The sequence below is a fragment of the Condylura cristata genome, unplaced genomic scaffold (assembly GCF_000260355.1).
Source record: "Condylura cristata isolate star-nosed mole 26May11 unplaced genomic scaffold, ConCri1.0 scaffold00007, whole genome shotgun sequence".
NCBI classification, from domain to species: Eukaryota; Metazoa; Chordata; class Mammalia; order Eulipotyphla; family Talpidae; genus Condylura; species Condylura cristata.
In genome coordinates, this window is record NW_004567108.1 from 55,655,562 (window position 1) to 55,682,227 (window position 26,666).

Here is a 26,666-nt window from a genome sequence, read left to right on the forward strand (position 1 = left end):
GAATAGACTCCTTTCACAGCAGGTAGGAGAGTAGGCTGGGAGAAGAGAGAGATTAGTTAGTTATGATTAAGATGATTATGTAATAGATCATCAGTTGTAGGAATTGGGTGATAAAGAAGTTAGAAAATTCTAAGGACAGAATGGAGACACATTCAAAAGATCTCCTGGTTTAGCTTCCCTACGACCCAGCAATCCCACTCCTAGGTATCTACCCAAAAGACACAAAAACACTGATTGAAAAAGATACCTGCACCCCCACGTTTATTGCTGCTTTATTTACAATTGGAAAAACATGGAAGCAGCCCAAATGCCCAAAAGTAGATGACTGGATTAGAAAGATGTGGTACATATATACAATGGAATATTACTCAGCAACCAAAAAAGAGAAACACATGTCTTTTGCAGCAAATTGGATGGAGCTGGAAAAGATCATGCTTAGTGAGATAAGCCAGAAAGAGAAAGAAAAATACCGGATGGTGTCACTCATAGCAGGAGTATAATGGACCAGGCGAGAAAATAACAAAAATAATGAACAACCATATACAAGAGACATTTTGTGGGGGTGGAGTGCGGAATGGGATCAAAAATGGGGGCGGGGAAAAGGGAGGGAAATGCACGGGACTATGGTGGTGACACAGGAGTGATTTGGTGATGGGAAACCCGCGGGGATTACAATGAAAAGGAAAAAAAAATGTGCAAAGTGATGTAAAAATAAACTTTGTAAGACCCTCCTCTCCCTCCCCCAAAGAAAACCTGCATCCTTCTAGCTCATTGAGGGGAACTGATGGTTGTTTTGCTGATTAGGAAAAAGGCAGGAGATTAAAATATAATAATCTCCTTTTTGATTCAGGAAGATGATAAATTTAGGCAAGGACAGAAGTTTCCTCTCAGTCTTAAGGGATTTCATTGCATTTAGCTCAAAATACTCTGCACACCAGAGCAGGGAGTTTGAGAAAACTAGTCCTGAAACTTTTGGGATGTCTTATTTGGGCACCTTCATTAGCAAAGTATTCATTTCTCTTTAGGATAGTACCTTAAACTCCATCCTATCCCCCTGCTGAGTACTCTATTAACTATATTCTTGCTATGAGACAACCTCTTCATACTCTTTATTACCAGTTTTTGAATATGTTCAAGCCAGCCATTACAACCATAACACTATTAACAACCAACACACCCTCAGTGATACTCAGTGCTAGTTAACTGCTGTCTTTATCTTCCATTCACAGCTATATTTATAGAAGCTTGCATTTCATGGGTGTCATTGTTCACCACCAATGCATTCCTTAATCTGTTATTTGGCTTCTTCTTCTAGTCTTCGTAAATTGCTCTCATTCCAGTTTCTAACAAATTCTTTTTTGTTTAATCCACTAAGCACATTAGTTACTTCTGACCTCTCAGCAAAAGCTGACTGTTTTTCCTACTCTAATCATTATAAACTCTCATCTTTTAATTTATACTTTTATTATGTTGGGAGTGACCAAAGATTTACTGACAAGGACTGAATTAGGGCGATAAAGAATTGAGCCAAGCTTGCATCCAAGATTGATAAAGTGGTAGTAAACTGACCTTGAGGTCCTGGATGGGTCTAGCTGAAGGTGACAGCGAACTGGGCCTCACATCAAGGACACAGCAATGAGTCACCCCCTTTGGAATCTGAGTTTAGAATCTATATAAGATACCCTTCCCCCTTAGGTTGGCAGTAGCTGCAGACCCCACCCTAAGGGCTCCCTCTCAGCTGCTGTCCTGGAGCAATAAACTCTGCTTGCTCAGCCTTTCTGCCTCCCGCCTTCTTTTCTTGCTGCCGGTCACAGAAGTTGGGACAAAACATTACGCCTTTTCTTCTCCTTCTCAGTCTCTTCCTCTAATCATGTCTCTTGTTATATTCTTCAAAATTCATCCTGTGTATTCCTTTTTCTTTTCTTCAGTAAATGCAACTTTGGCAAAATCAAGCAACAGGAATAACTAGGGTTTATGAAGAAAATACTGAAGAGGCAAACCACTCAAAAGCCTATACAACTTTGTAACCAGGGTCCTACTAAAAGCATTAACAGTCTCAATACCAGAAAAATTGCCTCTCTCTTTAATATCCCAGATCTATGGTATGCCTGCAAGGGTCATTGTTACAGTTTATCTTTTTTTGATCCTTTGTTTGGTTTCTCTAGATTACACATATAAATGAAACCATCTGCTATTTCTCTTTTTCCTTCTGGCTTACTTCTCTTAAAATAGTCTCTTCCAATTCAATCCATTTTGCTGCAAATGGTATAAATTTATCTTTTTTGATTGTTAAGTAGTATCCCACTGTTTTTATGTACCCCATCTTCATGATCTACTATCTGTTTTGGGACATTTTGTTTGTTTCCATTTCTGGGCTGCTAAAAACATGGGAGTGAAGGTTTCCTTCCAAATTAGGGTTTTTATGCTCTTTGGATAGACACTTAGTAGTAGAATTATTGGGTCATATGGTAGATTTATTTTTATTCTTTTGAGGAATCTTCACACTTCTTTCCCAAAGGACTGGATCAATCTAAATTCCAACCAGCAGTGGAATAAGGTTTCTTTTCCTCCACACCATCACCCATACTTAATGTTTGCAAGTTTTTTTTTTTTTTTAATATGGGCCACTGCCACAAGTGTGAGGTGATATTGCACAGTGATTTTTATTTACCAATTCTCTATGAACTAGTTTTTTGACATAGAAATATATTTCATTTTAGAGGAAAGTAATATTTAAATCAAAAGCCTTAATGCTTCCCCTCCTAAATTATAGTTTTATTATACCTTTGCTGATTTGTTTTCTCTAAAAAGTTACATAGACAATATGCATTACATAGACATGTATATTAAGATTTACTCAAAGTAGATTTGAATTTTATTGGTTTACCTTTTTTCTTAGCTGTGTAAATTTTCAAATAATATTTGAACAGTGGAATATTTTAAAAATTATAAAAATAACTAAAATTATTAAACTTTAATTCTCCTAGGAAATCCTATATATACTACACTGATGTTTAAAATTGCAAATACATGGAAATATTTGAGAAATATTTCACAAGAAATTATTTTATTAGGAAAATACAGATCAGCACTGACACATTTCTATTTCTTAGGTAAAATCGTGGGTGATTTTCCTTGTGTGAATGTTAGGTACAGCAGGAGGTCTTGTAGAATGTTAAAGGAAAAATCCTGCTTTTGTATTCTGATCCTCAAATGTTCCTCAATCCTGCTGGTTCAAAGAGAATAGAGTTAAAGTAGTCAAGTAGAATTTCATATAATGAGTAGTTTATATATTTTCATAAAGCCATGTTAAAGTAGATGAAGAAAATATTTAGTAAGTTATCCAAACTTGCAGCTTCACATTCCCTTCTGCCACTGACACCATGAATAGAGCAAGCTCTACCCTAACACCCAGTCATTGACTAATGTGAACAACAAAGGAGAATTTTGTCGGTTGTTCCTTCTCTTTAGAGAACAAAGGAAACATTGTAGAGATTTTTTGTTTGTTTATTAACAATCTGAGCTTTAATATTTGGAAAAGTACTATATCACTTGAATGGAGGTAAAATAATGTTTGATATAATTTTTTAAACTTTTGATAGAAACACATTTGCGCGTTAGAAAAAATTCACACAATCAAATTTATTATATTTAAAGTTGAGTATTTTTTCCACAGGCAATAGTTGTGGTAAAATAGTGTGTAAAATGAAATAAAATCACAAAGATGAATATCAATTTATGTATCAAGTAGTTTATATCAATAAAACTCAACTCAAGTAGCAAACAAAACTACAGAAGATCATAATGAGTTTTTTGTCACCAAAAGCAAACAATCATGAAAATATGCATTGTTAGTACTGGACAGTTGTCCAGCATTTTCTGAGGAAGCCTTTCCATGATCAAATAAAAGATAAATAAAATGCTAACTTTTAGAAAATTTTCCTTTGAAGAATTAATATGAGTTTAAATTTTTATTATCTGAACTAGGCTGAAGAATCTAATATAATTTTAAAAACAACTGAAGTGAAAAAATAAATTGTTTAAAATCTAAATAATACTACAAAACCAAAGTCCATTAAGTAATACAGAAAATATTATTGTGGCCCTCCCTGGTGGTGCAGCAGCTTAAAGCACAGCACTAAGAAGCTAAAGCCACTTCCGCGTGAGTTCAATTCCTGCCTGCCCCAGAGGTGACCATATGGTGTGGCAGACCTCTTCTGACCCAGCCACTGCTCCCCTCAGCAGTGCACTTCGTAGATCTGCCTGTTCTGCTCCCCACTCTGTCTCTGGTGAATCCTCTAGCTATCCCTGCATCTCTGGCCTGTACCCCAGTTCTGTATGAATAAATACATAAATCTAAAAAAAAATATATATATATAGTAAAATAGTATTAATTTATGTGTATTTTTTCACATCGAATTCATCCCTTTCTTTAGTTACTTTCTATTGAGAATAATAAAAGTATGTGTTGTAATGCCACAAAACATGGAGACTATATTATGATGTTTGTATGCAAAATATGACAAAACATGGAACCATGTGAATTACATTCACTTATTAAACATATAACTGTATCATTAATTATTTTAAATTTTAATTAATACAATATTTCATGGGTAGACTGATAATATATAATTCTTACACAATTATGTTCAAGTTAATACTTAGTTCTCTTCTTCTTTTTCTTTGCTTTTAGACTCCTCACAGGTCTAGATATGATATCCTGTTTTTCCTGTGGTAAATATTTGAATAGGCCCAATGAAATAGACATGAAGATGATAGTGACTGCTTTGCATAATAAACCTGAATTTAAAAAAATCATTATATACATCAGTTTATTCAAAGCACAAATGTATATAAAAAACATGTCATTTGGTAATGGGAATATAATTATATTTCAGCCCTAAGAGCTTCAACTTCCCAACTATAGCAATTAATTCACATAAAGTTCTATCATAAAGTTCTAGTTATTTAAAGGAAAATTTTTAAATGTTTCACAAAATCTTTCAGATGTGTTAGGTACATAGCTCAAGGAAAATGCAAGATGTGTTATTGTTTTACAGAATTTATTAATTCTGAAACATAAAAATATATTTCTGCTCTGAAAACTTAAGTATGAATTGGAACTGGAAATTGTTTAAGTCATTTTAGGTGGCTTTATTCTTTTTTGAAATAGTCATCATGTCCCATACACCGACAGAAATATTTTAGAAAAATTGATTATGTAGGGCTTATAATTCATTTCATGTTTGGAAAAAAAAATACCAGTATTAAAGTACTCGAACTTTGTATGCACATGACCTTATCATTTAAAGTAAGAAATATTGTGTGCACAATATAAATTAGCCTATGAAGTAGTTTCAAAATATCAAATAGGAAACATTAAGGAGTCTATCATTTATAATACAATAGTGTCTCATACATTTCTGATATATCGAGACTGTAAATAACCCAAGTGCATATTGACAAGAAAATGGATAAAATATAGTGTTTCACAAAGCAACATAGTATACACAAATGCTTTTTTAAAAGCACCAACTACTGCTATAAAAATAGCATGGATGAATCTCCCAAAAGCATAACTCTGTCTCAATCAGTTGAGTATGCATGCATGGGTTTATTTGTTTTTCCATTCTGTTGAGTTGGTCAATGTAGTGACTCTTAGACCAATATTAGCTACTGGTCTATCTATCAGCTCTATCATCTTGATATAATTTCATATCCAAGAGCATATAACCTTTACTTTTTTTCTTCAATTATTTTTTAATAATTGATAATTGAATCACTCTTGGCCCTTTGATTTTCCATATAAACTTTAATTTCCTTGTCAATTTCAAAACCTAAGATTTTTTGATCAAATTGATGTTATATTTTCACTTAGAAATAGCATTTTAAGAACTTTCTATGTGTAAATATCATAGCTTTGTTTGATTTTTTTAGGATTTAACTTCCTGCAAATAGATTTTATAGCTGTTAGTATTAAGTTATTAGGCAACTCTCAGAAGATTATTCGTACTTGGTTGTGTAATTGCACTTCTTATTTTTATATTTGATTGTGCCATATATATTCAATATAAACACACAACTGATTATTGGATATTAAGCAACTTTATTAAATCCACTTAATTCTAACATATTATGTTTCTTGATATGGATGCTAATTACAGATGCAATCAATTTATACAAATTATATATATGTAATACATATTCAGTAGGGAATATATACTTCAATAAAAATTCTACCACTGATAAAGTGGTAAATATGGTCAGTTAAAATACAAATGTTTATAAAAGACCACACATATTCTATAACATATAAACTAGAACTGATGATCTTCATTTGAGTTAAGTGATATTTAATTAATAATTTAAGGTTTGAGAAAGATCAGAATCTCCTGGCTATCAAAGGGAAATGACAGATTGATATGAAACTTGTTTTACTATTTTCTGATAAAACATTTAATAATCTGATGAATGCCAATGTCTTCCTCCACAGAGAGTAACAAATTGGGCAAACAAATGTACAAACAAAATGTTAGCATTTCTAGAATATTAATTGTGGATTCCTACTACTCATAGATCCTTACTGAGTAGTGGTTTGCATAGAACTTTCTATGACAATGTTGGTATCTTCACCTGTACTTCTAATATTCAAATGTGATGATTAATTACATAAAATTTACTGTCACTGAGGAACTGAGATAATGCACCACAAATATTTATATTCTCTAGTTAATTTTTAGAATATCTTCTGTACCGTAAACATCAAAGTATCTGTCCATAGTTTATTATTACTGTAATTTACTACATATAAGCAGCCATAAGTTTTAAATAACAATTTTAATTCTCTTCATTTCTTCAATTGATAACACTTACATTGTCCTACCAATAAGTAGACCATTTTTGTCTTGTCATACAGCCAACAATTTCCAGTGACTCCACAGCGATCAATATCACGAAAAATACAGTAAGCTTCTCTTGCTACTTTAAAGACTACTGGTCCAGGTATAGTCCCTATGAAAAATGCAGTGACTGTAAATTTTCAATGAAGAAAGACACTATAGGTTGGAATCAGAATGATTCTTTTCTTACTATTAAATTTATACAGGCCCTCCCTGGTGGTGCAGTGGGTTAAAGCACAACACTAAAAAGCTAAAGACATTTCAGAATGAGTTCAATCCCAGCCTGCCCGGGAGGTGATCCAAATGACCTCTCCTTTCCTGCCCGCTCCTTCCCTCAGCAGTGTGCTTCATTTATCTGCCTGTTCTGTTCCCCACTCTGTCTCTAGTGAAGCCTCTCACCAACCCTGCACCTCTGGCCTGTACCCCAGTTCTGTATGCATAAATAAATAGATCTTTAAAAAAATTAAGTTTATACATATATATTTAATTATCACTGTAAACTTGCCCTTTAAAAATAATCTAGGGCCCTCCCTGGTAGCACAAAGAGTTAAAGAACAGCATTGTGAAGGTAGCCACAGCCACTTCAACATGAGTTCAACCCCCAATCAGGGAGGTTACCCACATTGTGCAGCAGACCTTTCCTGTCTGACCCACTATACCTCTCAGCAACGTATTTCAGTAGATCTGCCTGTTCTGCTCCCAACTCTGTCTCCGGTGAATCCTCTCAACCCCCCAGACCTCCGGCTTATATCCCAGTTCTGTATGCAAAAATAAATAAATCTTTAACAAAAATAAAAATAATATAAGAACTTACATATAAACTTTGTAAAAACTGGAAAAAATGATTGTATTTTAGAAAATACTTATCCCTAGAGCTATAAAAAAATAGTAGATTTGCATCTTTTTAGATTAGTGTGTCAATTTTTATATAGTTGGAATCTCAAAAGTTTTGTTAATATGTTAATCAAAACTTGAAGAAAAAGTCTTTAAAACAAATAATATTGCTTTTGTGAACTTATTGGATCACCAAATATTTCGAAATTTTCAATTTTCAATAATTGAAAATTTGTTTTACTAGATATGTGTTCCTATCAAGGTGAGAGAAGTTACTTCTTTTCACTTCTTCAATTGATATCACTTACATAGTTCTGTAAATGCTTTGGTATTTTTGTACCAGCCCACATTCCGAATGACCTTATATACAAAGTTGTGTGCTAACTGAGGGAATTCTCCAAAATAAACAAAATAACTAATGAAGCACATCCTTCAATAACATCCTTTCATTCATTGGTCAGTTATTTTTTCTCTTCGATGTTGTAAAGAAACAATAACAAAATGACATTATTCAAATATCTGCTGTACTGAGAAACATCTCAGCAATGACATGATTTTCAGCTAAAATTTAATTTAGTTATAATGAAAAAAAGCCATCCCTAAAACATTAGAAATGGATTTTCATAGCTACCATGTCTAATGATTTATCATTTTCATTAAGAAATAATCTAGTCCTTGCTTTCTTATGATTCTTTATCCATTCCAAAGGTCAATATACATGACGAGATTTCCAGTCTCAAAGAGTGCTGGCATTCTTTTTATAGGAAAAACCTGGGTCTACTATTTATCTTTTTGCGTTTCATCATATTTTTTCAATCCATGATAAATATTTGTAATTTGAAACAAATAATGGGCATACTGATTTCTCTCAGTGTGCACTATAATCCCCAAACCAAATTTAATATAGTTCTAATTTAGACTTCAATAAAAGCTTCTCTTTTTCACCACATTTTCTTTTTCACACTTGTGTTCTATAAGCACTTCTTCCTTTAATAGCAGATATTTTTTAATGTAATAATAGCTATTCTATGTGTGAAACTCCCTCATGGAAAAACCAAGATCTAGAGCTACTAAAATCTTTCTTATTTCACCCTCTCCCATTTGAAAATACATCCACCTAACTTACTGTCATTTCTCCTATGCTAATTTTCCCATTACAAATCTGACCTTTTTCTAGTGGGTCATTATGTAGCATAAAAATATGCTGTCATTTTAATCCAGACTTAGAATAACATATGCTGTAATCATAGAATATTTTCTCTGACCCTCCCACGAGTCACACTTAAGTTTTTTCACAATTTGTATTCTATCTGTAATTTGTCTTTCACCCTCACACCCATTTAATTTTGCTTTCTTACCTGACCAATAATTTGAGCAGCAAAACTAACTTGTTCTCTGATTTACAAACATACTTACAAACTGAAGACTCAGTATTTTATGTGATGAAAATGCTTACAGGTATTAATCTAGGTTAGTGATTTCCCAAGCATGCAAACACTATCACAAGTATCTGCTAAGCTCATAAGATATTTCGTACCAGCTTATCAAACCAATTGTAAGAGCTTGGTTAATTTTCTTCTGAAACAAATGATTATCACTGAGTAATGATTCAGTATCATTTTAATACATATTTAAGATTCCAATTAGGATGTGTTTTACATTAGACAGTAAAGCTGCACCTCCCTCTCATTTTTTTTGTCAGCTTACCATTGTTATTTATTTGAAATTCTAAATATACAATAGATGTGTATGCAATATCAAAGAGGAACAAGTCAATGTAATAAAAGATTGACAAAATCCATACCAAATAGTCTCAAAATGATAAAAGTCAAACCGAAGGCTACAGAACGGTGCTTTTCTGATATAATCCTGCAAACAAACAATGATCCCATCAGTATATCATCATTATTTGCTATAAAGAATGTTTGCAAATTTCAGGGTTAATTCCCCCCTCAACCCCTGGCATCAAATTGTATATCTATAGCCAGTTGACAGAGTTCAATTCAGCTGACTTAAAAAATTGCATCTCCCCATTTTTTCATATCCTGTCCCTTACATGTCATTCTCAAACTTCTTGACCTTCACAAGATGGAAGCATTCATGGTGTGAACCCTATAGACCAGCCTTTTTTTCCTTTGATGAAAATAACAACACTTATTTTCATCCTTTCCTTTTTTCATTCTAGATTCCCTCCCTGTGTAGTTCCATCAGGTTTTCTGAGTCCCTAAACAAAGGAGTCCCCTTAGAGATCTCTTTACTTCTTACCCCTTTTCCCCTCTTGCTTCCAAGATGGTAATAGACAGGAAGAACTACTGTATTTTGGGATTCATAATAATTTCCCTACGTGCTAAATTTTACTTGAATTTTCTTGAGTTTGTCATACTTTCCTTTCGTATTGGATCTATGTTAACCTCTCTATTCAAAAAACTAAAGTAAGTGATGAATAATTTCTCAAATATAAATAATGAAAATATTTGTATCTCCCACTAATCGAATCAAGTATTTGTTATAAAAAGAAAAATAATGCATAATATCACATATATGTAGAATGGAAAATAACTCAAAAATATAATTTAAAAAACCTTTAAATGTTTTAGGAAGGAAAAAAATGTGAACTCCATGTAAAATAAGCTATGCATAATTTTAAAAATTTATAAACTTTCCTTGTTCTAGAACAATAACTTACCATGACCAATGTTAATACCCAATATTATTCAATTTATCAAAACATAGAATATATACATTGCTTTTTTACTATTTTGCAAAAGATTAACTTAATTCTACCCATACAATCTGGTAAAACTACATATTACTTCCTCAAATGTTTACTTCTAAGGTAACCAAGAGAAAATAACCAATTCTCATATAGTAATATTTGTACTTTCACTTTTCTGCAGTATTCTCCCTTAGCTTCATCTCCCAGAGGTCTTCAAAGTATCCTATTTATATTGCATATGTGATTATTTTTATTTCTGAGCCTTACTGTTTTCAGTGGCTTCTAGATGTTCACAGGATAAGATCATTCATTTTAACATGACAAAGAAAACAAGTGATCAACACCCTCATTCTGTCAAATCCCCTTGTCCATTCACCATCATGCTACTTTCCTTAGAACAAACTTATCGACAAGATATTTAACAGATGGTTGCTTCTCCTTCCACTTATTTTTCCTTTTAAGAACTTATTCCCAATTTGTCCATGCTATGAGAGTTTTTATCTGCATATAACACAGTTCAAGTTTCATACCTTCTATAAGTAATTCCAAGTTATCTTACATAGACTTCATCATTCTTTTCTTTTTGTTCCTGGTCAATCATACAGTCTTTAAGATAGCTCTAAGTATTCACTGCATTTGTATTTGTGTGTTTTTTTCCTTCCCATTAAATTTTAAGCAACTTGTAGGCAAGTCCATATCTTAGTGGTCCTTCTACTTTGAGTGCCAGACACATATTATGTATGAATTAAAAAGCTGGGCCTCCCTGGTGGCACAAGGGATCAAGACACAGCACTGAGGCTGTCTGGAGTTACTGCAGCACGAGATGATCCCTGGCCAGGGAAGTGACCCACGTGGCACAGCAGACCTCTCCTGTCTCGCCTGCTGCTCCTCAGCTGTGTATTTTAGTACATCTGCCTGTTCTGCTCCCAACTCTGTCTCTGGTAAATCATCTCACCTCTGCCCCTCTGGCCTGTACCCTAGCTATTGTATACATACATAAATAAATCTTTAAAATAAAAAAGCAATGGCACAGTACAATATGTCCAGGTTTTATCTCCCATCATAATTAAAAGTTCACTGATAGCAGAGACAACATATTCTAATTTCACATTTTTGTATGCATTTATTTATTCCTGTTTTAACCTATATTTTCCTTCTAGGGATAGAAAACTATTCCATATAGCTTAAAGTTTGATGTTGGCCTTTTGAAAAATTTTAATTATGACAAATTATTCTGCTTCTATGATTGAAAATATTTCATATTTTGTGGAATAATAAGTGAATGTAAGTTTATTTCAGAATAAAAATGAATTTATGTAATGAAATTCTAAAGTTAGACTTATTAGGTTCCTTTGGGGATAAATCTAATGTTTTCTCATAGTCAAGATGTTTATTAAAATGTCTGTTAACATTGTACTTCCTAATATAAAATATAAAAATTAATTACTTAATATGAAAGGAAATAATCTAAATATTCTTATAACCAATTAATCAATTTTACAAATATGTCTATGCTATAGTTAAGAAGTTTCCAGATATGTAACTTAGATAAATAAATTTATTTTTAAGTAAAAGTTGAAGTAAATATAACATCTATAAACTTCGTGCATATAACTAAAAGAAAATCAAATATACTCATGAATTTTTTAAATAGTTTTCCAATATATGAATTTTCATACATTAAGTTAAATTAATCATTTAGCTAATTAAAACTAAATGTGATATCTATAATTTATGCAAAAAATAATTAAAACAGAATTAAGCATGTGCATGAATTTGACAATGTAATAATTTTCCCCACTAGTAGTTGCTACTTTGAAACAGAGTAAAACATTTGCTACAATTTTTCCAAAATCTTCCTAAGATTGTCACTTGTATGTATTGATGAATAATATATACATACCGGAGGATGATCAATGTGCTCGGTATACCAGCGAAACAAGAAAACACCACCGTAGATAATACAAAAGCAAGGAACAAAGGTAGTTTATAACATTTGGCATCGCATGTCCCAGATTTAGCATCAATAGAATCACCTTGATCATCTGATATTATTAATCCATCTTTAATGCAAGAGCAATTGTAGTATACCTATGGATATGAAAGTAATCTTTTAGAAATATAGTCATAAAGCAAGAACTCTTACTAATGTAATGTACAATTAAATCAGTAACTTTAGGGAGACTAGCCAGTTTATTAGTAAATAGTCTTACTTAAATGAAACATTAGTGGTTAGCACAAGGCATTTTTGTTAATAAAGGATCATATATGTACATTTAATGATTCTTGGGGAAAATTCCACCAATTTAAGACACAGTACCAAAATATTTATAATCAGTTGATCAAATAATATTGGAAAGCTATATGAACCAACAATGAAGAAAAATACAAAGGGTGAAATGGAATTTTAGCTGGGATTTGGTAAACATGGTTCACTTAGTCAATTTTGGAGTCTTTATAGGAACATGTCAAAAAGAGTTTATTTATATGTAATGATGAGAGTACTGTTACTTACTGAAAAGAGAAAACACAATGCAGAGGGGCCATCATACTTTCAGGGCCACAAAAAAACCCTTAACTTTAATATATTTTAAAATCAAACAAAAACAATGAAATATAATAAATATATGATACTGAATCCAGTCTGGACCATATTTGTCTTCCTACCACTGCAGTTCGACACTAAATTTATTTGTTTAAGTGAAGGTAGGGGCTTGCAAAGATGAATGTCTAGAGTCAATGAAAGTCATGATGTAACCCTGAATGAGAATTGTTGAAAATAAGGGATAGTTGTTGTAGGATTGATAAATAGGAAGATGAATATGTTATTTTCTTAAAAAAAAAAAACAAACTAACAAAATTTGGAGAGAGAAGCCAGTTAGTAATTTATTAGTCTACTGAAAAGGTCCTAAATCAAAAAATACAAATTGAAAGAAATATGGAGTGTTTATCAATGAAGAACTAAGGAGGAAAAAGGTTTTTTTTTTTAAAGATTTATTTATGCATACAGAACTGGGGTGCAGGGGAGAGCAACAGGGGAGGTGAGAAGATTCACCAGAAACAGAGTGGAGAACAGAACAGGCAGATGGAAGTACACTGCTAAGGGGAGCAACGGGTGGGTCAGCTTTGGGGCTGGGGTGGGGGAGGATGGAACTCACACTGATGTGGCTGCAGCTTACCAGTTGTGCCACCAGGGAGGGTCCAAAAAAAGGTTTGGATCTGAGTGGCTTAGAAAAATGATGGTTCAAAATAGAGACATATACAATTGTATAATCAGAAAATTTTTATATGCCATTTGCAAGATTTAATATATTATTACAAAGAAAGCAAAATGATGAAAAATTTTAATTGACAAGGATAAATTTAGGTATGCATATTTTAGTCCCAGTAGATAGCAATAAAAATATCCAAAGAGATATAAGCAAAACACCAAAAGTTATATTAAAGTAAAAGAGGAACATATACATAAATCAAATAATAAAACTGAGAATTAGATTTAAATCCACTAGATTAATAATTATAATAGTTATCAGTAATCTAAAAACTCCAATTAAAATGGCAGAGATTGAAAGATTTGAAGAAAAAGCAAAGCCATATTATGTGTTGGTTATAGGAAGCGGCTTTAAACTTAAATAAAGCCACAAATAGTTGGAAAAGAAAATGATAGAAAAAAGTTACATCATAGAAACAGCCAGCAAATAAAGTTAGAGTAACTATTTCATTGGTAAATTGGACTATAAGACAAGTATTACTAGAGTTGGAAAGTACCATTTGTAAAGATAAAAGGAATGATTCATCAAGAAATGTAACAATTATCAGTGATTATGTACATATTAACAGATACTAAAGATATATGTAACCAAAATAGATAAATATACAATTGCATAACTAGATTTTTTTTTCAAATGCAGTGTTCAATTATATTACAAGGAAGGCAAAATGACAGGATTAATCTTTCTTAATTAAGAGAAGAATAAATAAATCACAGTAAAACTGCAAAAAAACAAAATCAAAGAGAACATCCCTAAAAGCAGGCAGGTATATAAAGTGAGAAAGTAGCATCTTTTAAATGCCAGAATGGGGTAGGGTAGCACTACTAATATAGAGTTCTATACCCATTGAGAAAGTGGTTTTCTTCAAAAAATGAAGGTAGGGCCCTCCCTGGTGGCGCAGCGGGTTAAAGCACTGCACTGAGAAGCTTAAGCCACTTCTGCATGAGTTCGATTCCCGCCTGCCCCGGAGGAGACCACATGGCGTGGCAGACCTCTCCTGACCCGCCCGCTGCTCCCCTCAGCAGTGTACTTAGATCATCTGCCTGTTCTGTTCCCCACTCTGTCCCTGGTGAATCCTCTCACCCTCCGCATTTCTGGCCTGTACCCCAGTTCTGTATGAATAAATAAATAAATCTTAAAAAAAAAAAATGAAGGTAAAGCATATGCATCCTAAGCCGTGCCAAGGAAAGGGATAGGTTATTGCCTCTGGTTCTCACCCATGTGCTTGCAATTGCAAGACTAGTCAGGCTCTGGATGAAACAATGGCATTTATTAATAAACAGGAGATTGGAGAAAATGAAAGCGTTTCTAAGGCCACAGGAGTCCCCAGAGACTGTCTCTGGTATCCAGTAGACCAAGACAAAGGCTGCTTATGTAAGAGGGCACTTTCCCATTGATGAGAGATTGGAGCTTGTGGCATACTGGGCTGCAGTGCATCAGGTTCCAACTCACAGTGGCAGCTGGAGGTGCTCACAGGTGTGGAGGTGCACTACCTCAGCCCACATCCACAGTCTGAAAGCCAGTCTGGACAGCACAGAATGCCACGTTGGACGCTGGAGGCAATAGCACTGGGATGATGTGGTGCCACAAGACCAGAAGTGGTGGGCAGCTCTCAAAGGTGGTCAGACACAGAGTGCCAGTCACTGGCAGCAATGCTGGTCAGCACAGGTCACCAGGATGTGGTAACAGAAACACCAGTGCTACAGCTCATTATGAGTTGTTGATATAAGCCAACAGCAAATGGTTCTTTTTAAGAGATACCTGGTCCGGGCCAACGGTGGTCATTGTAGCGTGTTAGTCAGAGCAGATACAGTGGTCTGGGATGGAGGCAGATACAGTGGTCTGGGATGGAGGCAGATACAGTGGTCTGGTCTTTGCAAAGATCTACATAGGTTTGGAAATCTGCAGAGGTCTAAATGTCTATGGAAGTCTGAAAAATCTTCAATGTTTGCAAAGGTCTGCAAAGGGTCTGTGGAGATAAATGCTGAATCCACTTCTGAAGCTATCTTATGTATCTTATTTGGAGGCTGTCTGCTGCATGCTTCCCTTCAAAGGCTGTCTGTTGAACCCCATGGAGACTATCTGCTAAATCAGTACTCCTCTTTGGAGGCCATCTGCTGAATGAATCCAAGCTGGTAGCTGCCCTACTTACATCCTCCCCAGAGTCTGAACCCTTATTATCTGATTGGCCCACTTTTCACTTCTAACTACTTGACTGGTGTCAGTTAAGCAACAATCAATCAATCAACTAGCTCCATCTTCAACTCATATGATGAACTTATCCCCATGAATGGAAAAGGAGAAACTGATTGACTCACTAAGCTCAAACCTGATTGGTCAATTTGCAACTCTGTGACAGATTCAATCCTGCCACCAGATGACTTGCACTGAGGCCAGCAAATGCTCTTCAGCCCTCACTTGGAGCTATGGTCAGACTGGTCACAGTGAGGCAGAGGCAGATTGCACCCAGTTCACCTCAGAGGGCTGGGTACAACAAAGCACGGGGGGAACTTAAGCAAGGCTGAAGCATGGGTACCAGCAGTGGCAGGTTGTGTCACCACTAGGAACCCATCACGCTGGCCTAGAATTCTGCTGACCACTCTCCCTGCAGCTTTAAGAAACTACAGCCTCCAAGCTACCCCAGCTGGACTTAATACTCCTCCCAGTGGCCCCAAAGCAGAAGCCCTGGTGCGTGGGTGGGTTGCCTCCACTATTGCAGTCCTTGGGTTGGCCTGAGGGTTGCTGCAGCACAGAGAAGTGAAACTTTTACAATTCCAATGGGGGCTGCATGTGGGGTAGGAGAACCACTGTTGCCCACTAACACAACCCACCACCAGTGCCAGGCAACCACTGTTTGACTGCAGCACAGGCCAGCAAGATGCATCATCAGGGTGTGGTGGGGCTGCCCACAGGCAGTGTGCTCAGGTGGCTGGGCACCAATACGGCTGCCATGCAGTATATTGGTCTTTGGGAAGAAGGAAAATAATCCCATATGAAAATGTAAGGAAATGGGCAAATGTAAGTGTTATTAACTGTATATAGTAATAATAGTGTTATTTAAAATTTATAAAGAAATAAAATATATGACATTTATAACACAAAGGTGGTAGTAAGTAAATTAAGTTAAAAATAAGTTATTTTAGAGATCCTGCAGCCTGATTTCTTATAATCCTTAATGTTATGAATGAGATTGACTTTCCTATTATTCTATTGAATGAAGCTCTTATTGGACTAGAGCAGCCTCTGGACAAACCTCTGATCCAACTATTCTAAATGAAGCTACATCACTTATTGAAAAAAGTCATAGAGAAAAGCATACTTTTTTTTTCCATCTCTATATAAGGACATTTGAAAATTTTAGCATGGATAAGAATAATGATAAAAATTGCCCAGGTTACTGATATGAGCCAGATGATCTATTTTTGGTTCAGGAAGTATAACTTTTTTATTCTCTCTTCCACTCATAAAAACTGTAGCCAGAAAGGAAACTTTAAATGTGGAAATCAGCCTCTTTTTCTAAAATGTCTAAATCCTGGGTCCTAATGAAATTTCTAAACCCTGGGTGCTAATGAAACAGGAGAAGCTGAAGTTGAAGTCCATTATTTAGCTAAGCTCCAATGTACAAATGCATAGCAGGGTGTTAGTTGCATTGCATGACAAAATAGGATCATTTGCCTGAAGGTTGGCGGGAAGCACAGGGAATTAAAGGAACTTGATAGCAATGACCCTAAAGATGAACAAATAGAATTTTAAAATGAGTCCCCATTCATGTAAATATCAAAAGACCATGATTCATTCGATTTTGTTATTTTTTTCTGTGCTATATAAATCTTCTCTTCCTTTTCCCAAAAGTCTGTTTATGCTAACACCAAAGTCTGTTTATGCTAACACCACAGCTATGCTGATTTCCACATTTAAATGAACGTGGAGGAATATAGAGACAGCAATAAGGTATAGGTTGGCCTAAGGAAAAATTGAATTGAATTGCTTAGCCTAAGGGAAAATCAGGAAAGTGATCAAAAGGTTAGTAGTGGTCAAAATATTGGGGAGGGAAATATCGGCGTTCAAGCTTTTTGAGGACTGGGCACTGTTTGATAGGACAGAACTAAGATAAATTACATATATGGATGATAAATACTCATACTGCTTCTTTTGATTTTGTGGTGGTAAGCTGTAGATAAAAGTCACTCGGTGCTTTACATCCATAAAATTGAGATGATATAATATATGGAGGCTTTAATATAGTTGTTGGCTTTAATACTCCCAATTCCCATCACCCCTTTTTCTGTGGCCACATAAAACAGATATTTTCTTGGTTTTAAAATTTAAAAAAGGAAAATAAAGAGGATTATAGTGAGGGTGAAGTAAAATGGAAATATCATCTATAAATTAAACTCCTTACTAGGGAGGGCAAAGTACAATAAACAATAATTACCATACGATGATTTATTGTTTTAGATTGCACACAGCCTGCATAGCAAGGAGAGAAATATCCAATATCATCTCTTCCACATACAGTAGAATACAATGAAGATGAGCAGTGACAATGAGAATTGCAAGGAGCGGTCAGGTTCCCCAACTTCCCTGTACTGTAAAAAACAAAACAAAACAAAACAAAATGAATTAATTATACTATGTTCTACTTTTTAACATATCTATAAAGATATAAGGAGATCCATAGCAATATGATGACTAAAATTACCACTAACAGCTTTATCAAGGTATAACTGATACAATAAACTTAAATACATAATCCAGATGTTTTGGATATGTGTATACACTTGTGAAGCCATCACCACAATCATGAACTTCATCATGACCACAAAATTTTCCTCATGATTGTTTTCATTTTTATTTGTTCTTAATTTTATTAATCTTCAAGTTGTCCATATAACTATATAATTTGGGGAGTGCATCTTTACCCCTCCCAATGTGCATATGCTTCTACTGGAAGCCTCCACCGGAGCCCCAGAGCCACGACCCTGTCATCTCCCCTCTCCTATTCCCACCCCCCAACATACCCCTCCTGGCTGGTAGCCAGAACATTTTCTCACCAGCACCTCATGACCCATTTTAATTCCTCTGTCCTGGTATTTGCTGATATACAGTCAGCCACTACTCATTTGTTCATACAAGTGTTTGTGTATTTATGGGTATAGTTTGGGGCCCATTGGTTTGAAATTTCTGTAATTTAGAATATACTACTTAACTGTTATGGTTGTACAATAAATTTGATGTCTGGTAAGGAACTCTTCCAGACTGATTTTTTTAAGGCAGTGTATTATTCTTGAACTTTTGCTTTCTAAGTGACTATAACAACAAACTTTATTTAAAGATTTTAATTAGCATTGCAAGGTATGTATGTTAATTTGTAAAGTGGCAGCTTTGTGATATTTGCATAAACATGTTATAGCTCTCGTCTTATTTCCTTTTTTTTTTTTTCTGTTATAAAGGACTAGAGGGAAAAATCCTTGATTAGTCCTTGAAATAACTGAGGCAGTTGGTTTGTTGGTTTGGGCTACTCTTGGGTGCTGCTAAAGTCTTCCTAAGGAGCTTGTGAACAACCTATAGCCCAAGCAGGTGAATAAGACTCCTTTCAAGCTTTAGGCAAAATGGCTGGACTTTTCTCCCACACTCTGCTTAGCACAAGCAGCTCTCCCAGCTACAATTCTCTGGTGATTTCCTTGGAAACCCAGTTAAACATCTTTAACCTGTCTGGTGAGTGCTGTGGAACTCTGAAAACACCAAGGGGTGAACGTAAAACTTCCCTTCTCTGTACTGTGTTGTCTTTTGCTTTTATTTCTATAATCTGCAGGCCATTGCAAAGCTCCCCCCAAATTACTAGGACCCTGTCAGCCTGTTAAAAACCACGAAGTAGGCACTGGCCTAAAGTCTCACGGGAGAGACTGTATGGTGCAAAGTGAAGTACCCTCCATCTCTTTAGAGGGGGTTCATTGCCCTCTTCTAAATCACTCTGTTTCTGCTGTGGCCATCCATCTTAGTCACGAGTCCCTGTGTGTGAACCCAAGAACTGAGAAAGGGCCCACCTGGTTCTGGGGCTCAGGACCTGTTCTACAAAACCCTTGTTCATTATTCATAGTTGGTGGAAAATATTTGAATATCTCATTTTCTGTGCTGTGATCTTCTGTAAACAAATATTAAAATACTAAATAGATGCTAATACTATCATGCATGTTTCTAAATTTAGCCTTTATTTTTTAAATTACCTTAACTGTCATAACAAAATGTGGATACTTTTTCTATACTATCTTAGCAGTGATGATTTTTAAGTGGTAAAATATATTTCATTTTTACTGGGTCTCTGATTCTTTTCAAAATCACTAAACCTTTTTATATTTATTGTAATTTTTTACATCATTTATCATTTTACTGATGGATGAGTTGAAATTCTTAGAATATAATTCTTTAGCTTCTTCCTGTGTATCAGTTGATTCACATCTTTGATGTATTATTGCTTGATTGTACTAGCAAATTATTTTGAACTCATCCTTATATGAATTATTATCACAAATTAGAACTCACAAGAAGTTATAAAATGGCATGGAAAGGACTCTTCTTTCAACATTCCAAAAAGTAACACCTACCACACTTTTATAACAGAATTTTAAAACCAGGAAGTGCACACTATTAAAATCTAGACTTTATTCAATTTTAGCATTAAACTGTAGGCTTTATTCAATTTTAGCAGTGATTCATGGACCCATCATATGAAGAGGGGTTGGGGGAGAGAGGAGATGTTCAAGTAGGTATGTAATGATAGCTCATTGCCGTTTAAATTATTTTTAATAGCTTAATGTGTTTGAACACATTACACGAGATTATTTGCTATCTGTACATGTTCTTTGGTGAAATATCTATTCTAAGTTATCTACTTAGAATATTGCTCTTTTGAAACTTTTGAGTTTGAAAAGTTCTTAATATAATATATATTAAATTCTGTTGTCAGATATATAGCTTGCATACATTTCCCTTGGTCTGCACTATGTTATTTTTATCCTGTTAGCCTGGTACTGTACATAACAAAAAAAAAACTAAATTTTGATGCAGTTCAATTTATCACTTTTTTTTTACAGGATTACACATTTGTTTTTCTGTATTACTTTTAAAAATGTTTACTGTTTTTATATTTAAATCTACACTTTACATTGAGTTTTTTTTTTTTTGGTATAAGAGTTACGTTTAAGTCAAAGAAATTTGGGTTTTATTACTGGGTTTTTCCTTTTATTTGCCTATGATGTCCAATTCTACAGTTACATTTGTTGATATCATTATCCTTTCTTCAATGAAATATTTGTATTTAGTCTGCTGCATTTTGGTGGGCTTATTTCTGGTATCTTTATTATTTTGTATTTACAGCATGTACATTTCCTCCACCAATGCCACATTATCTTGACTACTTGAAAGAGCTATATAGTAAGTCTAATAATAGTTTCTCACATTTTATTCCTTTTCAAAACTGTTCTAAGCATTCTATTGCCAATGCATTTCTAAATCCTTGCTTGGATTTCGATAGGATTTTTGTGGATTTACAGATCATTTGAGGAAGAACAGACACCTTTAGCATTGAGTCTTTCAATCCATGAATAGATGCATTTCCTCATTTAGTTAGATCTTTGATTACATTCATTAGCATCAGTTTTTTCTAGCATATACTTCTATACATGTCCATTTAGATTTATATCTATGTATTATAGTTCTGATTGATTATAAATAACATTTTGCTATTAATTTTGATTGTCATGTTAACTGCACCTATACAAACACAAAACTTTAACATGTTATCTTGTGTCTGGTGAAATTACTAATTCACTTGGTAGTTCTAGTGGATGTGATTCTCTATCTTAAGAAAGAACATTCAGTCCTACAGAACTAAGTATGGTGTTAGCTATAGGTGATTAGCAGATTTCTGAGGCTACATTGACTTCTCTCCATTAGTTCTAGTTAGAGCAATAAGACAAGAGTAAGACACACAAGGAATTCAAATAAGGAAAGAAGAAGTAAAACTATCCCTATTTGCAGACCATATGATGATATACATAGAGAACCCCCCAAACAACAAACTAATCAATATAATCACCCAGCTTAGTAAAGTAGCAGGATACAAAATCAACACACAAAAATCATTGCCTTCCTAGCTGCAAACACTCACTCTGAAGAAATAAATAAAATCATCCCTTTTATAATTGAAACAAAAAATCCAAATACTTGAGAATAAACCTAACAAAAGAGGTGAAGGACTTATGCAAAGAAAATTACAAAACATTGTTAAAAGAAATAGAAGGTATAAAGAAATGGAAAGACATCCTGTTCATGAATTGGAAGAATTAACATTATCAAAATGGCCATCATCAAAATTAACATTTCTTGAAATTTGAGGGTATATTTCTAATTGTTCTCATTAGAACCATGATTCTGCCAAGGCTATCACATTGTAGCTAGAAGAGGAAAATTTATTTTCTTTACTAATTTTATTAACTATTCATTTGCTTATTTATTTCATTCACAATTCTACTTCTGTTCTTTTGTATTTAGCATCAGGTTTTGCTTAGAGATATGAGCCTTTTACATATTTCCCCTAACAGAGGTATCACTGTGTACTGTTTGATGTACTTCAGTCTTATTTTTTGATGTCTATAAAAAGGCAGATATACTAATTCAGGAGCACAAGGTTACACTGACCTTGTACAGACAGTTGGTTCTGTCTTTTAGTTATGTCCCACTTTATACAGAGTTAGACTTTAAGGTTATGAATAACTTCAATTTTTTTTCTTTTTTACATTATAAATCTTAGACAGTCATATCACAAGCAATACTTATAATATTTCTGTCCTTAATATGAAATTCAAAACTATGTTTTATACTTCTTTTACATGTGCAATAATTTCTAGAAGGATATGAACACTTAAGAGTTAGTAGATAAATAATTATTAATTAACAAATACATTGTTGCATCCAGCTGTAAAAATCTAATATAAAGATTGTATTTACCCAGCATAATCTTCATTGATTCCAGCAAATGGTACTGAATTGCAGTGTACAAAAAATACAAAGACAAGCATGATAATGGATACAGCAGATGTAATTATTGTAAATCTCATAAGGGCTTTACAAGACATTTCTAATTTGGAAGCAATGATCCCTCCAAGTAGCTGACCAATTGCACCTCCTGGAATTAAAATTATTCCTAAAAGAAATAAGGAGGAAGGAAAAACACAGTTAGAAAACAATAAACTAAAAGAGCACCAAAATAAGTTAGCAAATAAGTAAGTCCGTACATTGACACAATCCCATTGCTCTGAATATACAAAAATATAGATTTAAATAAAAAGACAAAATAAAAACACTTAAAGAATTGATAAATATCTCAACAAACCTGAACTTTAGGAGAAATACAAATTTATGTGTAGGACTGAAGTCACAAGTTTAATGGGCTATTGGGCAGTGATGATTTCTATACGGTAATGACATCTAAAGTAAACCCAGAACTTTAACTATGCAGAAGATGAGAACTGATTTTATTCAGAGCCAATATTGAATAGCAGCCTAGATTTGTAGTTTAGATTAAAATGCATGCCCATACAGGTAAGACTTCAGAATTACCAAGAATTAGACTAAACTACCATTGATTCTGTGTATGGATGTGTAATGTTAATGTTCTCACAACAAATTGGGATTCCAGAACAGCCATTATGATAAATGCTTTCTTTCTTTTCAATCAAGCATAAGAAATATTAGAAAGAAACAAACACAAGGAGAAGATTAAAAATGAGCATGAAGAAAAGAAAAAAGCAATCAGAAAATAATTATGTGAAGATAAATTCATACAAATTAAATTCATATATTGATATGATTGCCTCTGTTCCAAACATGTATAGATTTAAATAGGAATACGGGGAGAGAAACTTACAAATAAGGTAATTTTAGATTGTCTAAAAAGATAAATGACAGTAAATTTTCTATGAAAATTTAGGAAAGAAACAAATTAAGAGAAGGGACTAAAAGAGAACAAGAAAGAAATTTGGATTGTTTTAAATATAATTATTAAAACAGACTCTCCAAACAGACTAGAGACATTTGAAAAGTGATTTAACAAACTTGAAGAGAACATTGTGTTATTAATACAATATATAATAAAAAAGAAATAGGACTGAAAGAAGAATAACCAAAAGTTAGCAGTTAAAAGACAATGGGTGCACATGAAGAAATCTGATAAACTCTACCTTAGGCAGATGTGTAATAGCTAAATCAAAAAATAGTATAGCCCTCTAAATAGTATGTAGCCATGATAAAATGTGATAAAAGTGACATTATACCTTTCTGGTCTTCCTTCCAAATTCTATTGCTCTTGTTTTACCATGAGAAAAAAATTAAACAACTTTCAATTAAAGATCATTCTTTAAAAACATTCTCTGAGGAACAGCGCTCCTCAAAACCATCAAGGTGGAAAAAAAAACAACAACAACAAAAAAAACAAATGAAGCCTGAGTAGGCGCTACTGAGAGAAACTTAAGGAGACATGATAACTAAATTCAACAGAACAGAAAACAACAATATGTAAAAGTGAAGGACATCTAAATAAAATACTGATTTTTATTAATGATGTGTTGATACTGGTTTAATTGCAACAACTCTACCATACTAGTGTAAGGCGTTACCAAAAGAAGAAACTAGGTGTTCATTAAATGGAAACTCTATTTTATCTTCAAAATTTTTTTGTAAATCAAAAAGTTTCAAAAAATTAAAGTTTAATTAAATAAAAAACCACAGGGAGTAGGATTAAAATCTCAACAGAATATTTCACAGCACTTAAAAAATATAACAAATTGAATACCAAAGAAACAATATCTGGAAAAATTGTAGCAAAGAATGAGAAATAATTAAATAATAGTCCTGGGAATAAAAGTGCATGCTAACTACTGAGAAAGATTAAAAAACAAATAACAAAATTTTGTTGTCTTTTCACATTAATAAAACAGGGAGGCCTCATAACATCAAGTAAAGCAAAAACTAAAAGCTGCCAGAGGCCATATTACCTGAAAAGGAATGATAGCTACAGCTAGTAAGTTTAACAATTCAATAGCTGAGTCCTTAAAGACCAGCCTAAAAGGAAACAAAACTGGAAAATTCAACAAATACACATAACTTCCAATCAGCTGTAATGCAAATATTAGTGTACAGAATAGTACACAAATCACAATTGCCTAGATATTGATAAATTTTCAAACTGAACCTATCTACATTACTACCACCTAATACAAAATCAAACAAATACTCTTTTTCATGTGTATGAGAGGATTTTATAAACTATTGGTCATAAAATATGTATACATGTATTCAGAGGGAATAGGGGGTAGATGGAGAGAGGAGGCAGATAGGGTACAGGCACAGGTGGTTTGGTGGGGAGTTAGTGGAGCCGGTGCACATGTAGAAGAGGAAAATGGAGCCCCCAAAATTAAAATAAAAACTAGCAAAATACTGTCTGAGAAAAATTGGATAAATTTATTATTCTCACTTGCTATTGACTTAACAGAGTGCCAAACAACCTGCTAAGTGTAGTCATGGGAAAATTTGGTCAAAATGGCTCTTGACCTTGTGTCTTATTTTTGGCTCTACAACTATTTACAGTCTGAAATGGTGTGACTTCTCCTTTATCACAAAATCTACTCAGGTATAAGTTGAAAGGCAGTGTTTTTGCATATATTCACATTTGATTTTGTATTTGTCCACTTTAATTTCCTTCTTTCTTTTTTTTTATTATTACTAATCAACTTTTCACATTTGTATAATCTTTTTACTATCTTTCAGTGATTATCCTAAAAGAAACAGGACACATGATTTTTACAACATAAAATAAAGGATTACATTTACCATTTTATCATTAATGCTAGAATCCTTAAGTATTTCATTCCTTTTGCAATCTTTTTAGAGTGCTCAACCCTCCATACCTAGTAAAACTGGAGATGGCCAAAGTCATATTCAGTGTCCCAACCTAGGTCAAATTTTATAAATATGCACAGAAGACATGTAAGTTATATTCATTACTGCATTGCTTGAAAGAGTGAAAATCTTGGAAGCAACTTAATGCCCATTAATGTACCAATGGATAGAGAGGCACATTCATAAAATAGAAGTGTAATTCAAATGCATTAAATAGACACAGCAACATAAATTGGACAAATTTCATTTGAAATTTGATAATTTGATAATTTCATTTGAAAGCAGCCAAAGAGTATCTACAGATGATTCATATATTTTAGAAAGAGACTATAGAGAGCATACAAAGAGTAAACATGTACAAGTGTGTAAGAAGGATGTATTCTGAATTTAAAAGGTGGGATAAGGAAGGAAGAAAAATTAGATGAGAGAGTGCTGACAATGTTTATTGTGTTTTAAAATATTAATGCAATGATGACAAAGTGCACGTATTTTTAAAAATTGAGCAAATAGTATTTAGGTATTCACATTTTTTTGCAAATTAATTACTCCCACTTCTGCTTACATGGACACAGCTAATTAACTCATGTAACAAACCTTTATAAAAACCTCACAATTAGAACAATCAGCAGATAAATTTACCTGTAAGAGTGGTTGCTTCACGAGGTGTTATTATAAACTGATTTTCAATATATCTGGGCAAAAATTCAGCACCTGCAATAAGAACTAAAGATTCCGATGCTCTGCACAGAGCTAGGAACACAAAAATTGGAGTTTTCATCAGACTCTGAAATAGAAATAAATTGCATATGATTATTTGATTTTAATAAAGGTATAAATATGCTCACCCATATGTTAATGACCAAGCCACAAATATTTTACATTTTCCTATCTAAACTGTTCTCCTATCTAAACTGGTTACACACATATAAATCCAAACAGAAATTTATAATTTACTATTATACACATGCTATAAAAGCATATGTG

General features: G+C 33.6%; 1 protein-coding gene across 1 annotated transcript in view; it reads right to left on the reverse strand.

The window, feature by feature from the left end:
* Positions 1–4,657: 4,657 nt before the first annotated feature.
* Positions 4,658–26,666, reverse strand: part of SLCO6A1 (solute carrier organic anion transporter family, member 6A1) — a 41,296-nt gene continuing 19,287 nt past the window's right edge. Inside the window, exons 8-14 of the mRNA XM_004678477.1 lie at positions 26,322–26,466; positions 22,734–22,929; positions 18,160–18,313; positions 12,356–12,543; positions 9,541–9,605; positions 6,877–7,014; positions 4,658–4,803 (exon numbers count right to left, since the gene is read on the reverse strand). Coding sequence (XP_004678534.1) covers positions 4,658–4,803; positions 6,877–7,014; positions 9,541–9,605; positions 12,356–12,543; positions 18,160–18,313; positions 22,734–22,929; positions 26,322–26,466 — 1,032 coding nt within the window. The remainder of the gene's footprint in view (positions 4,804–6,876; positions 7,015–9,540; positions 9,606–12,355; positions 12,544–18,159; positions 18,314–22,733; positions 22,930–26,321; positions 26,467–26,666) is intronic.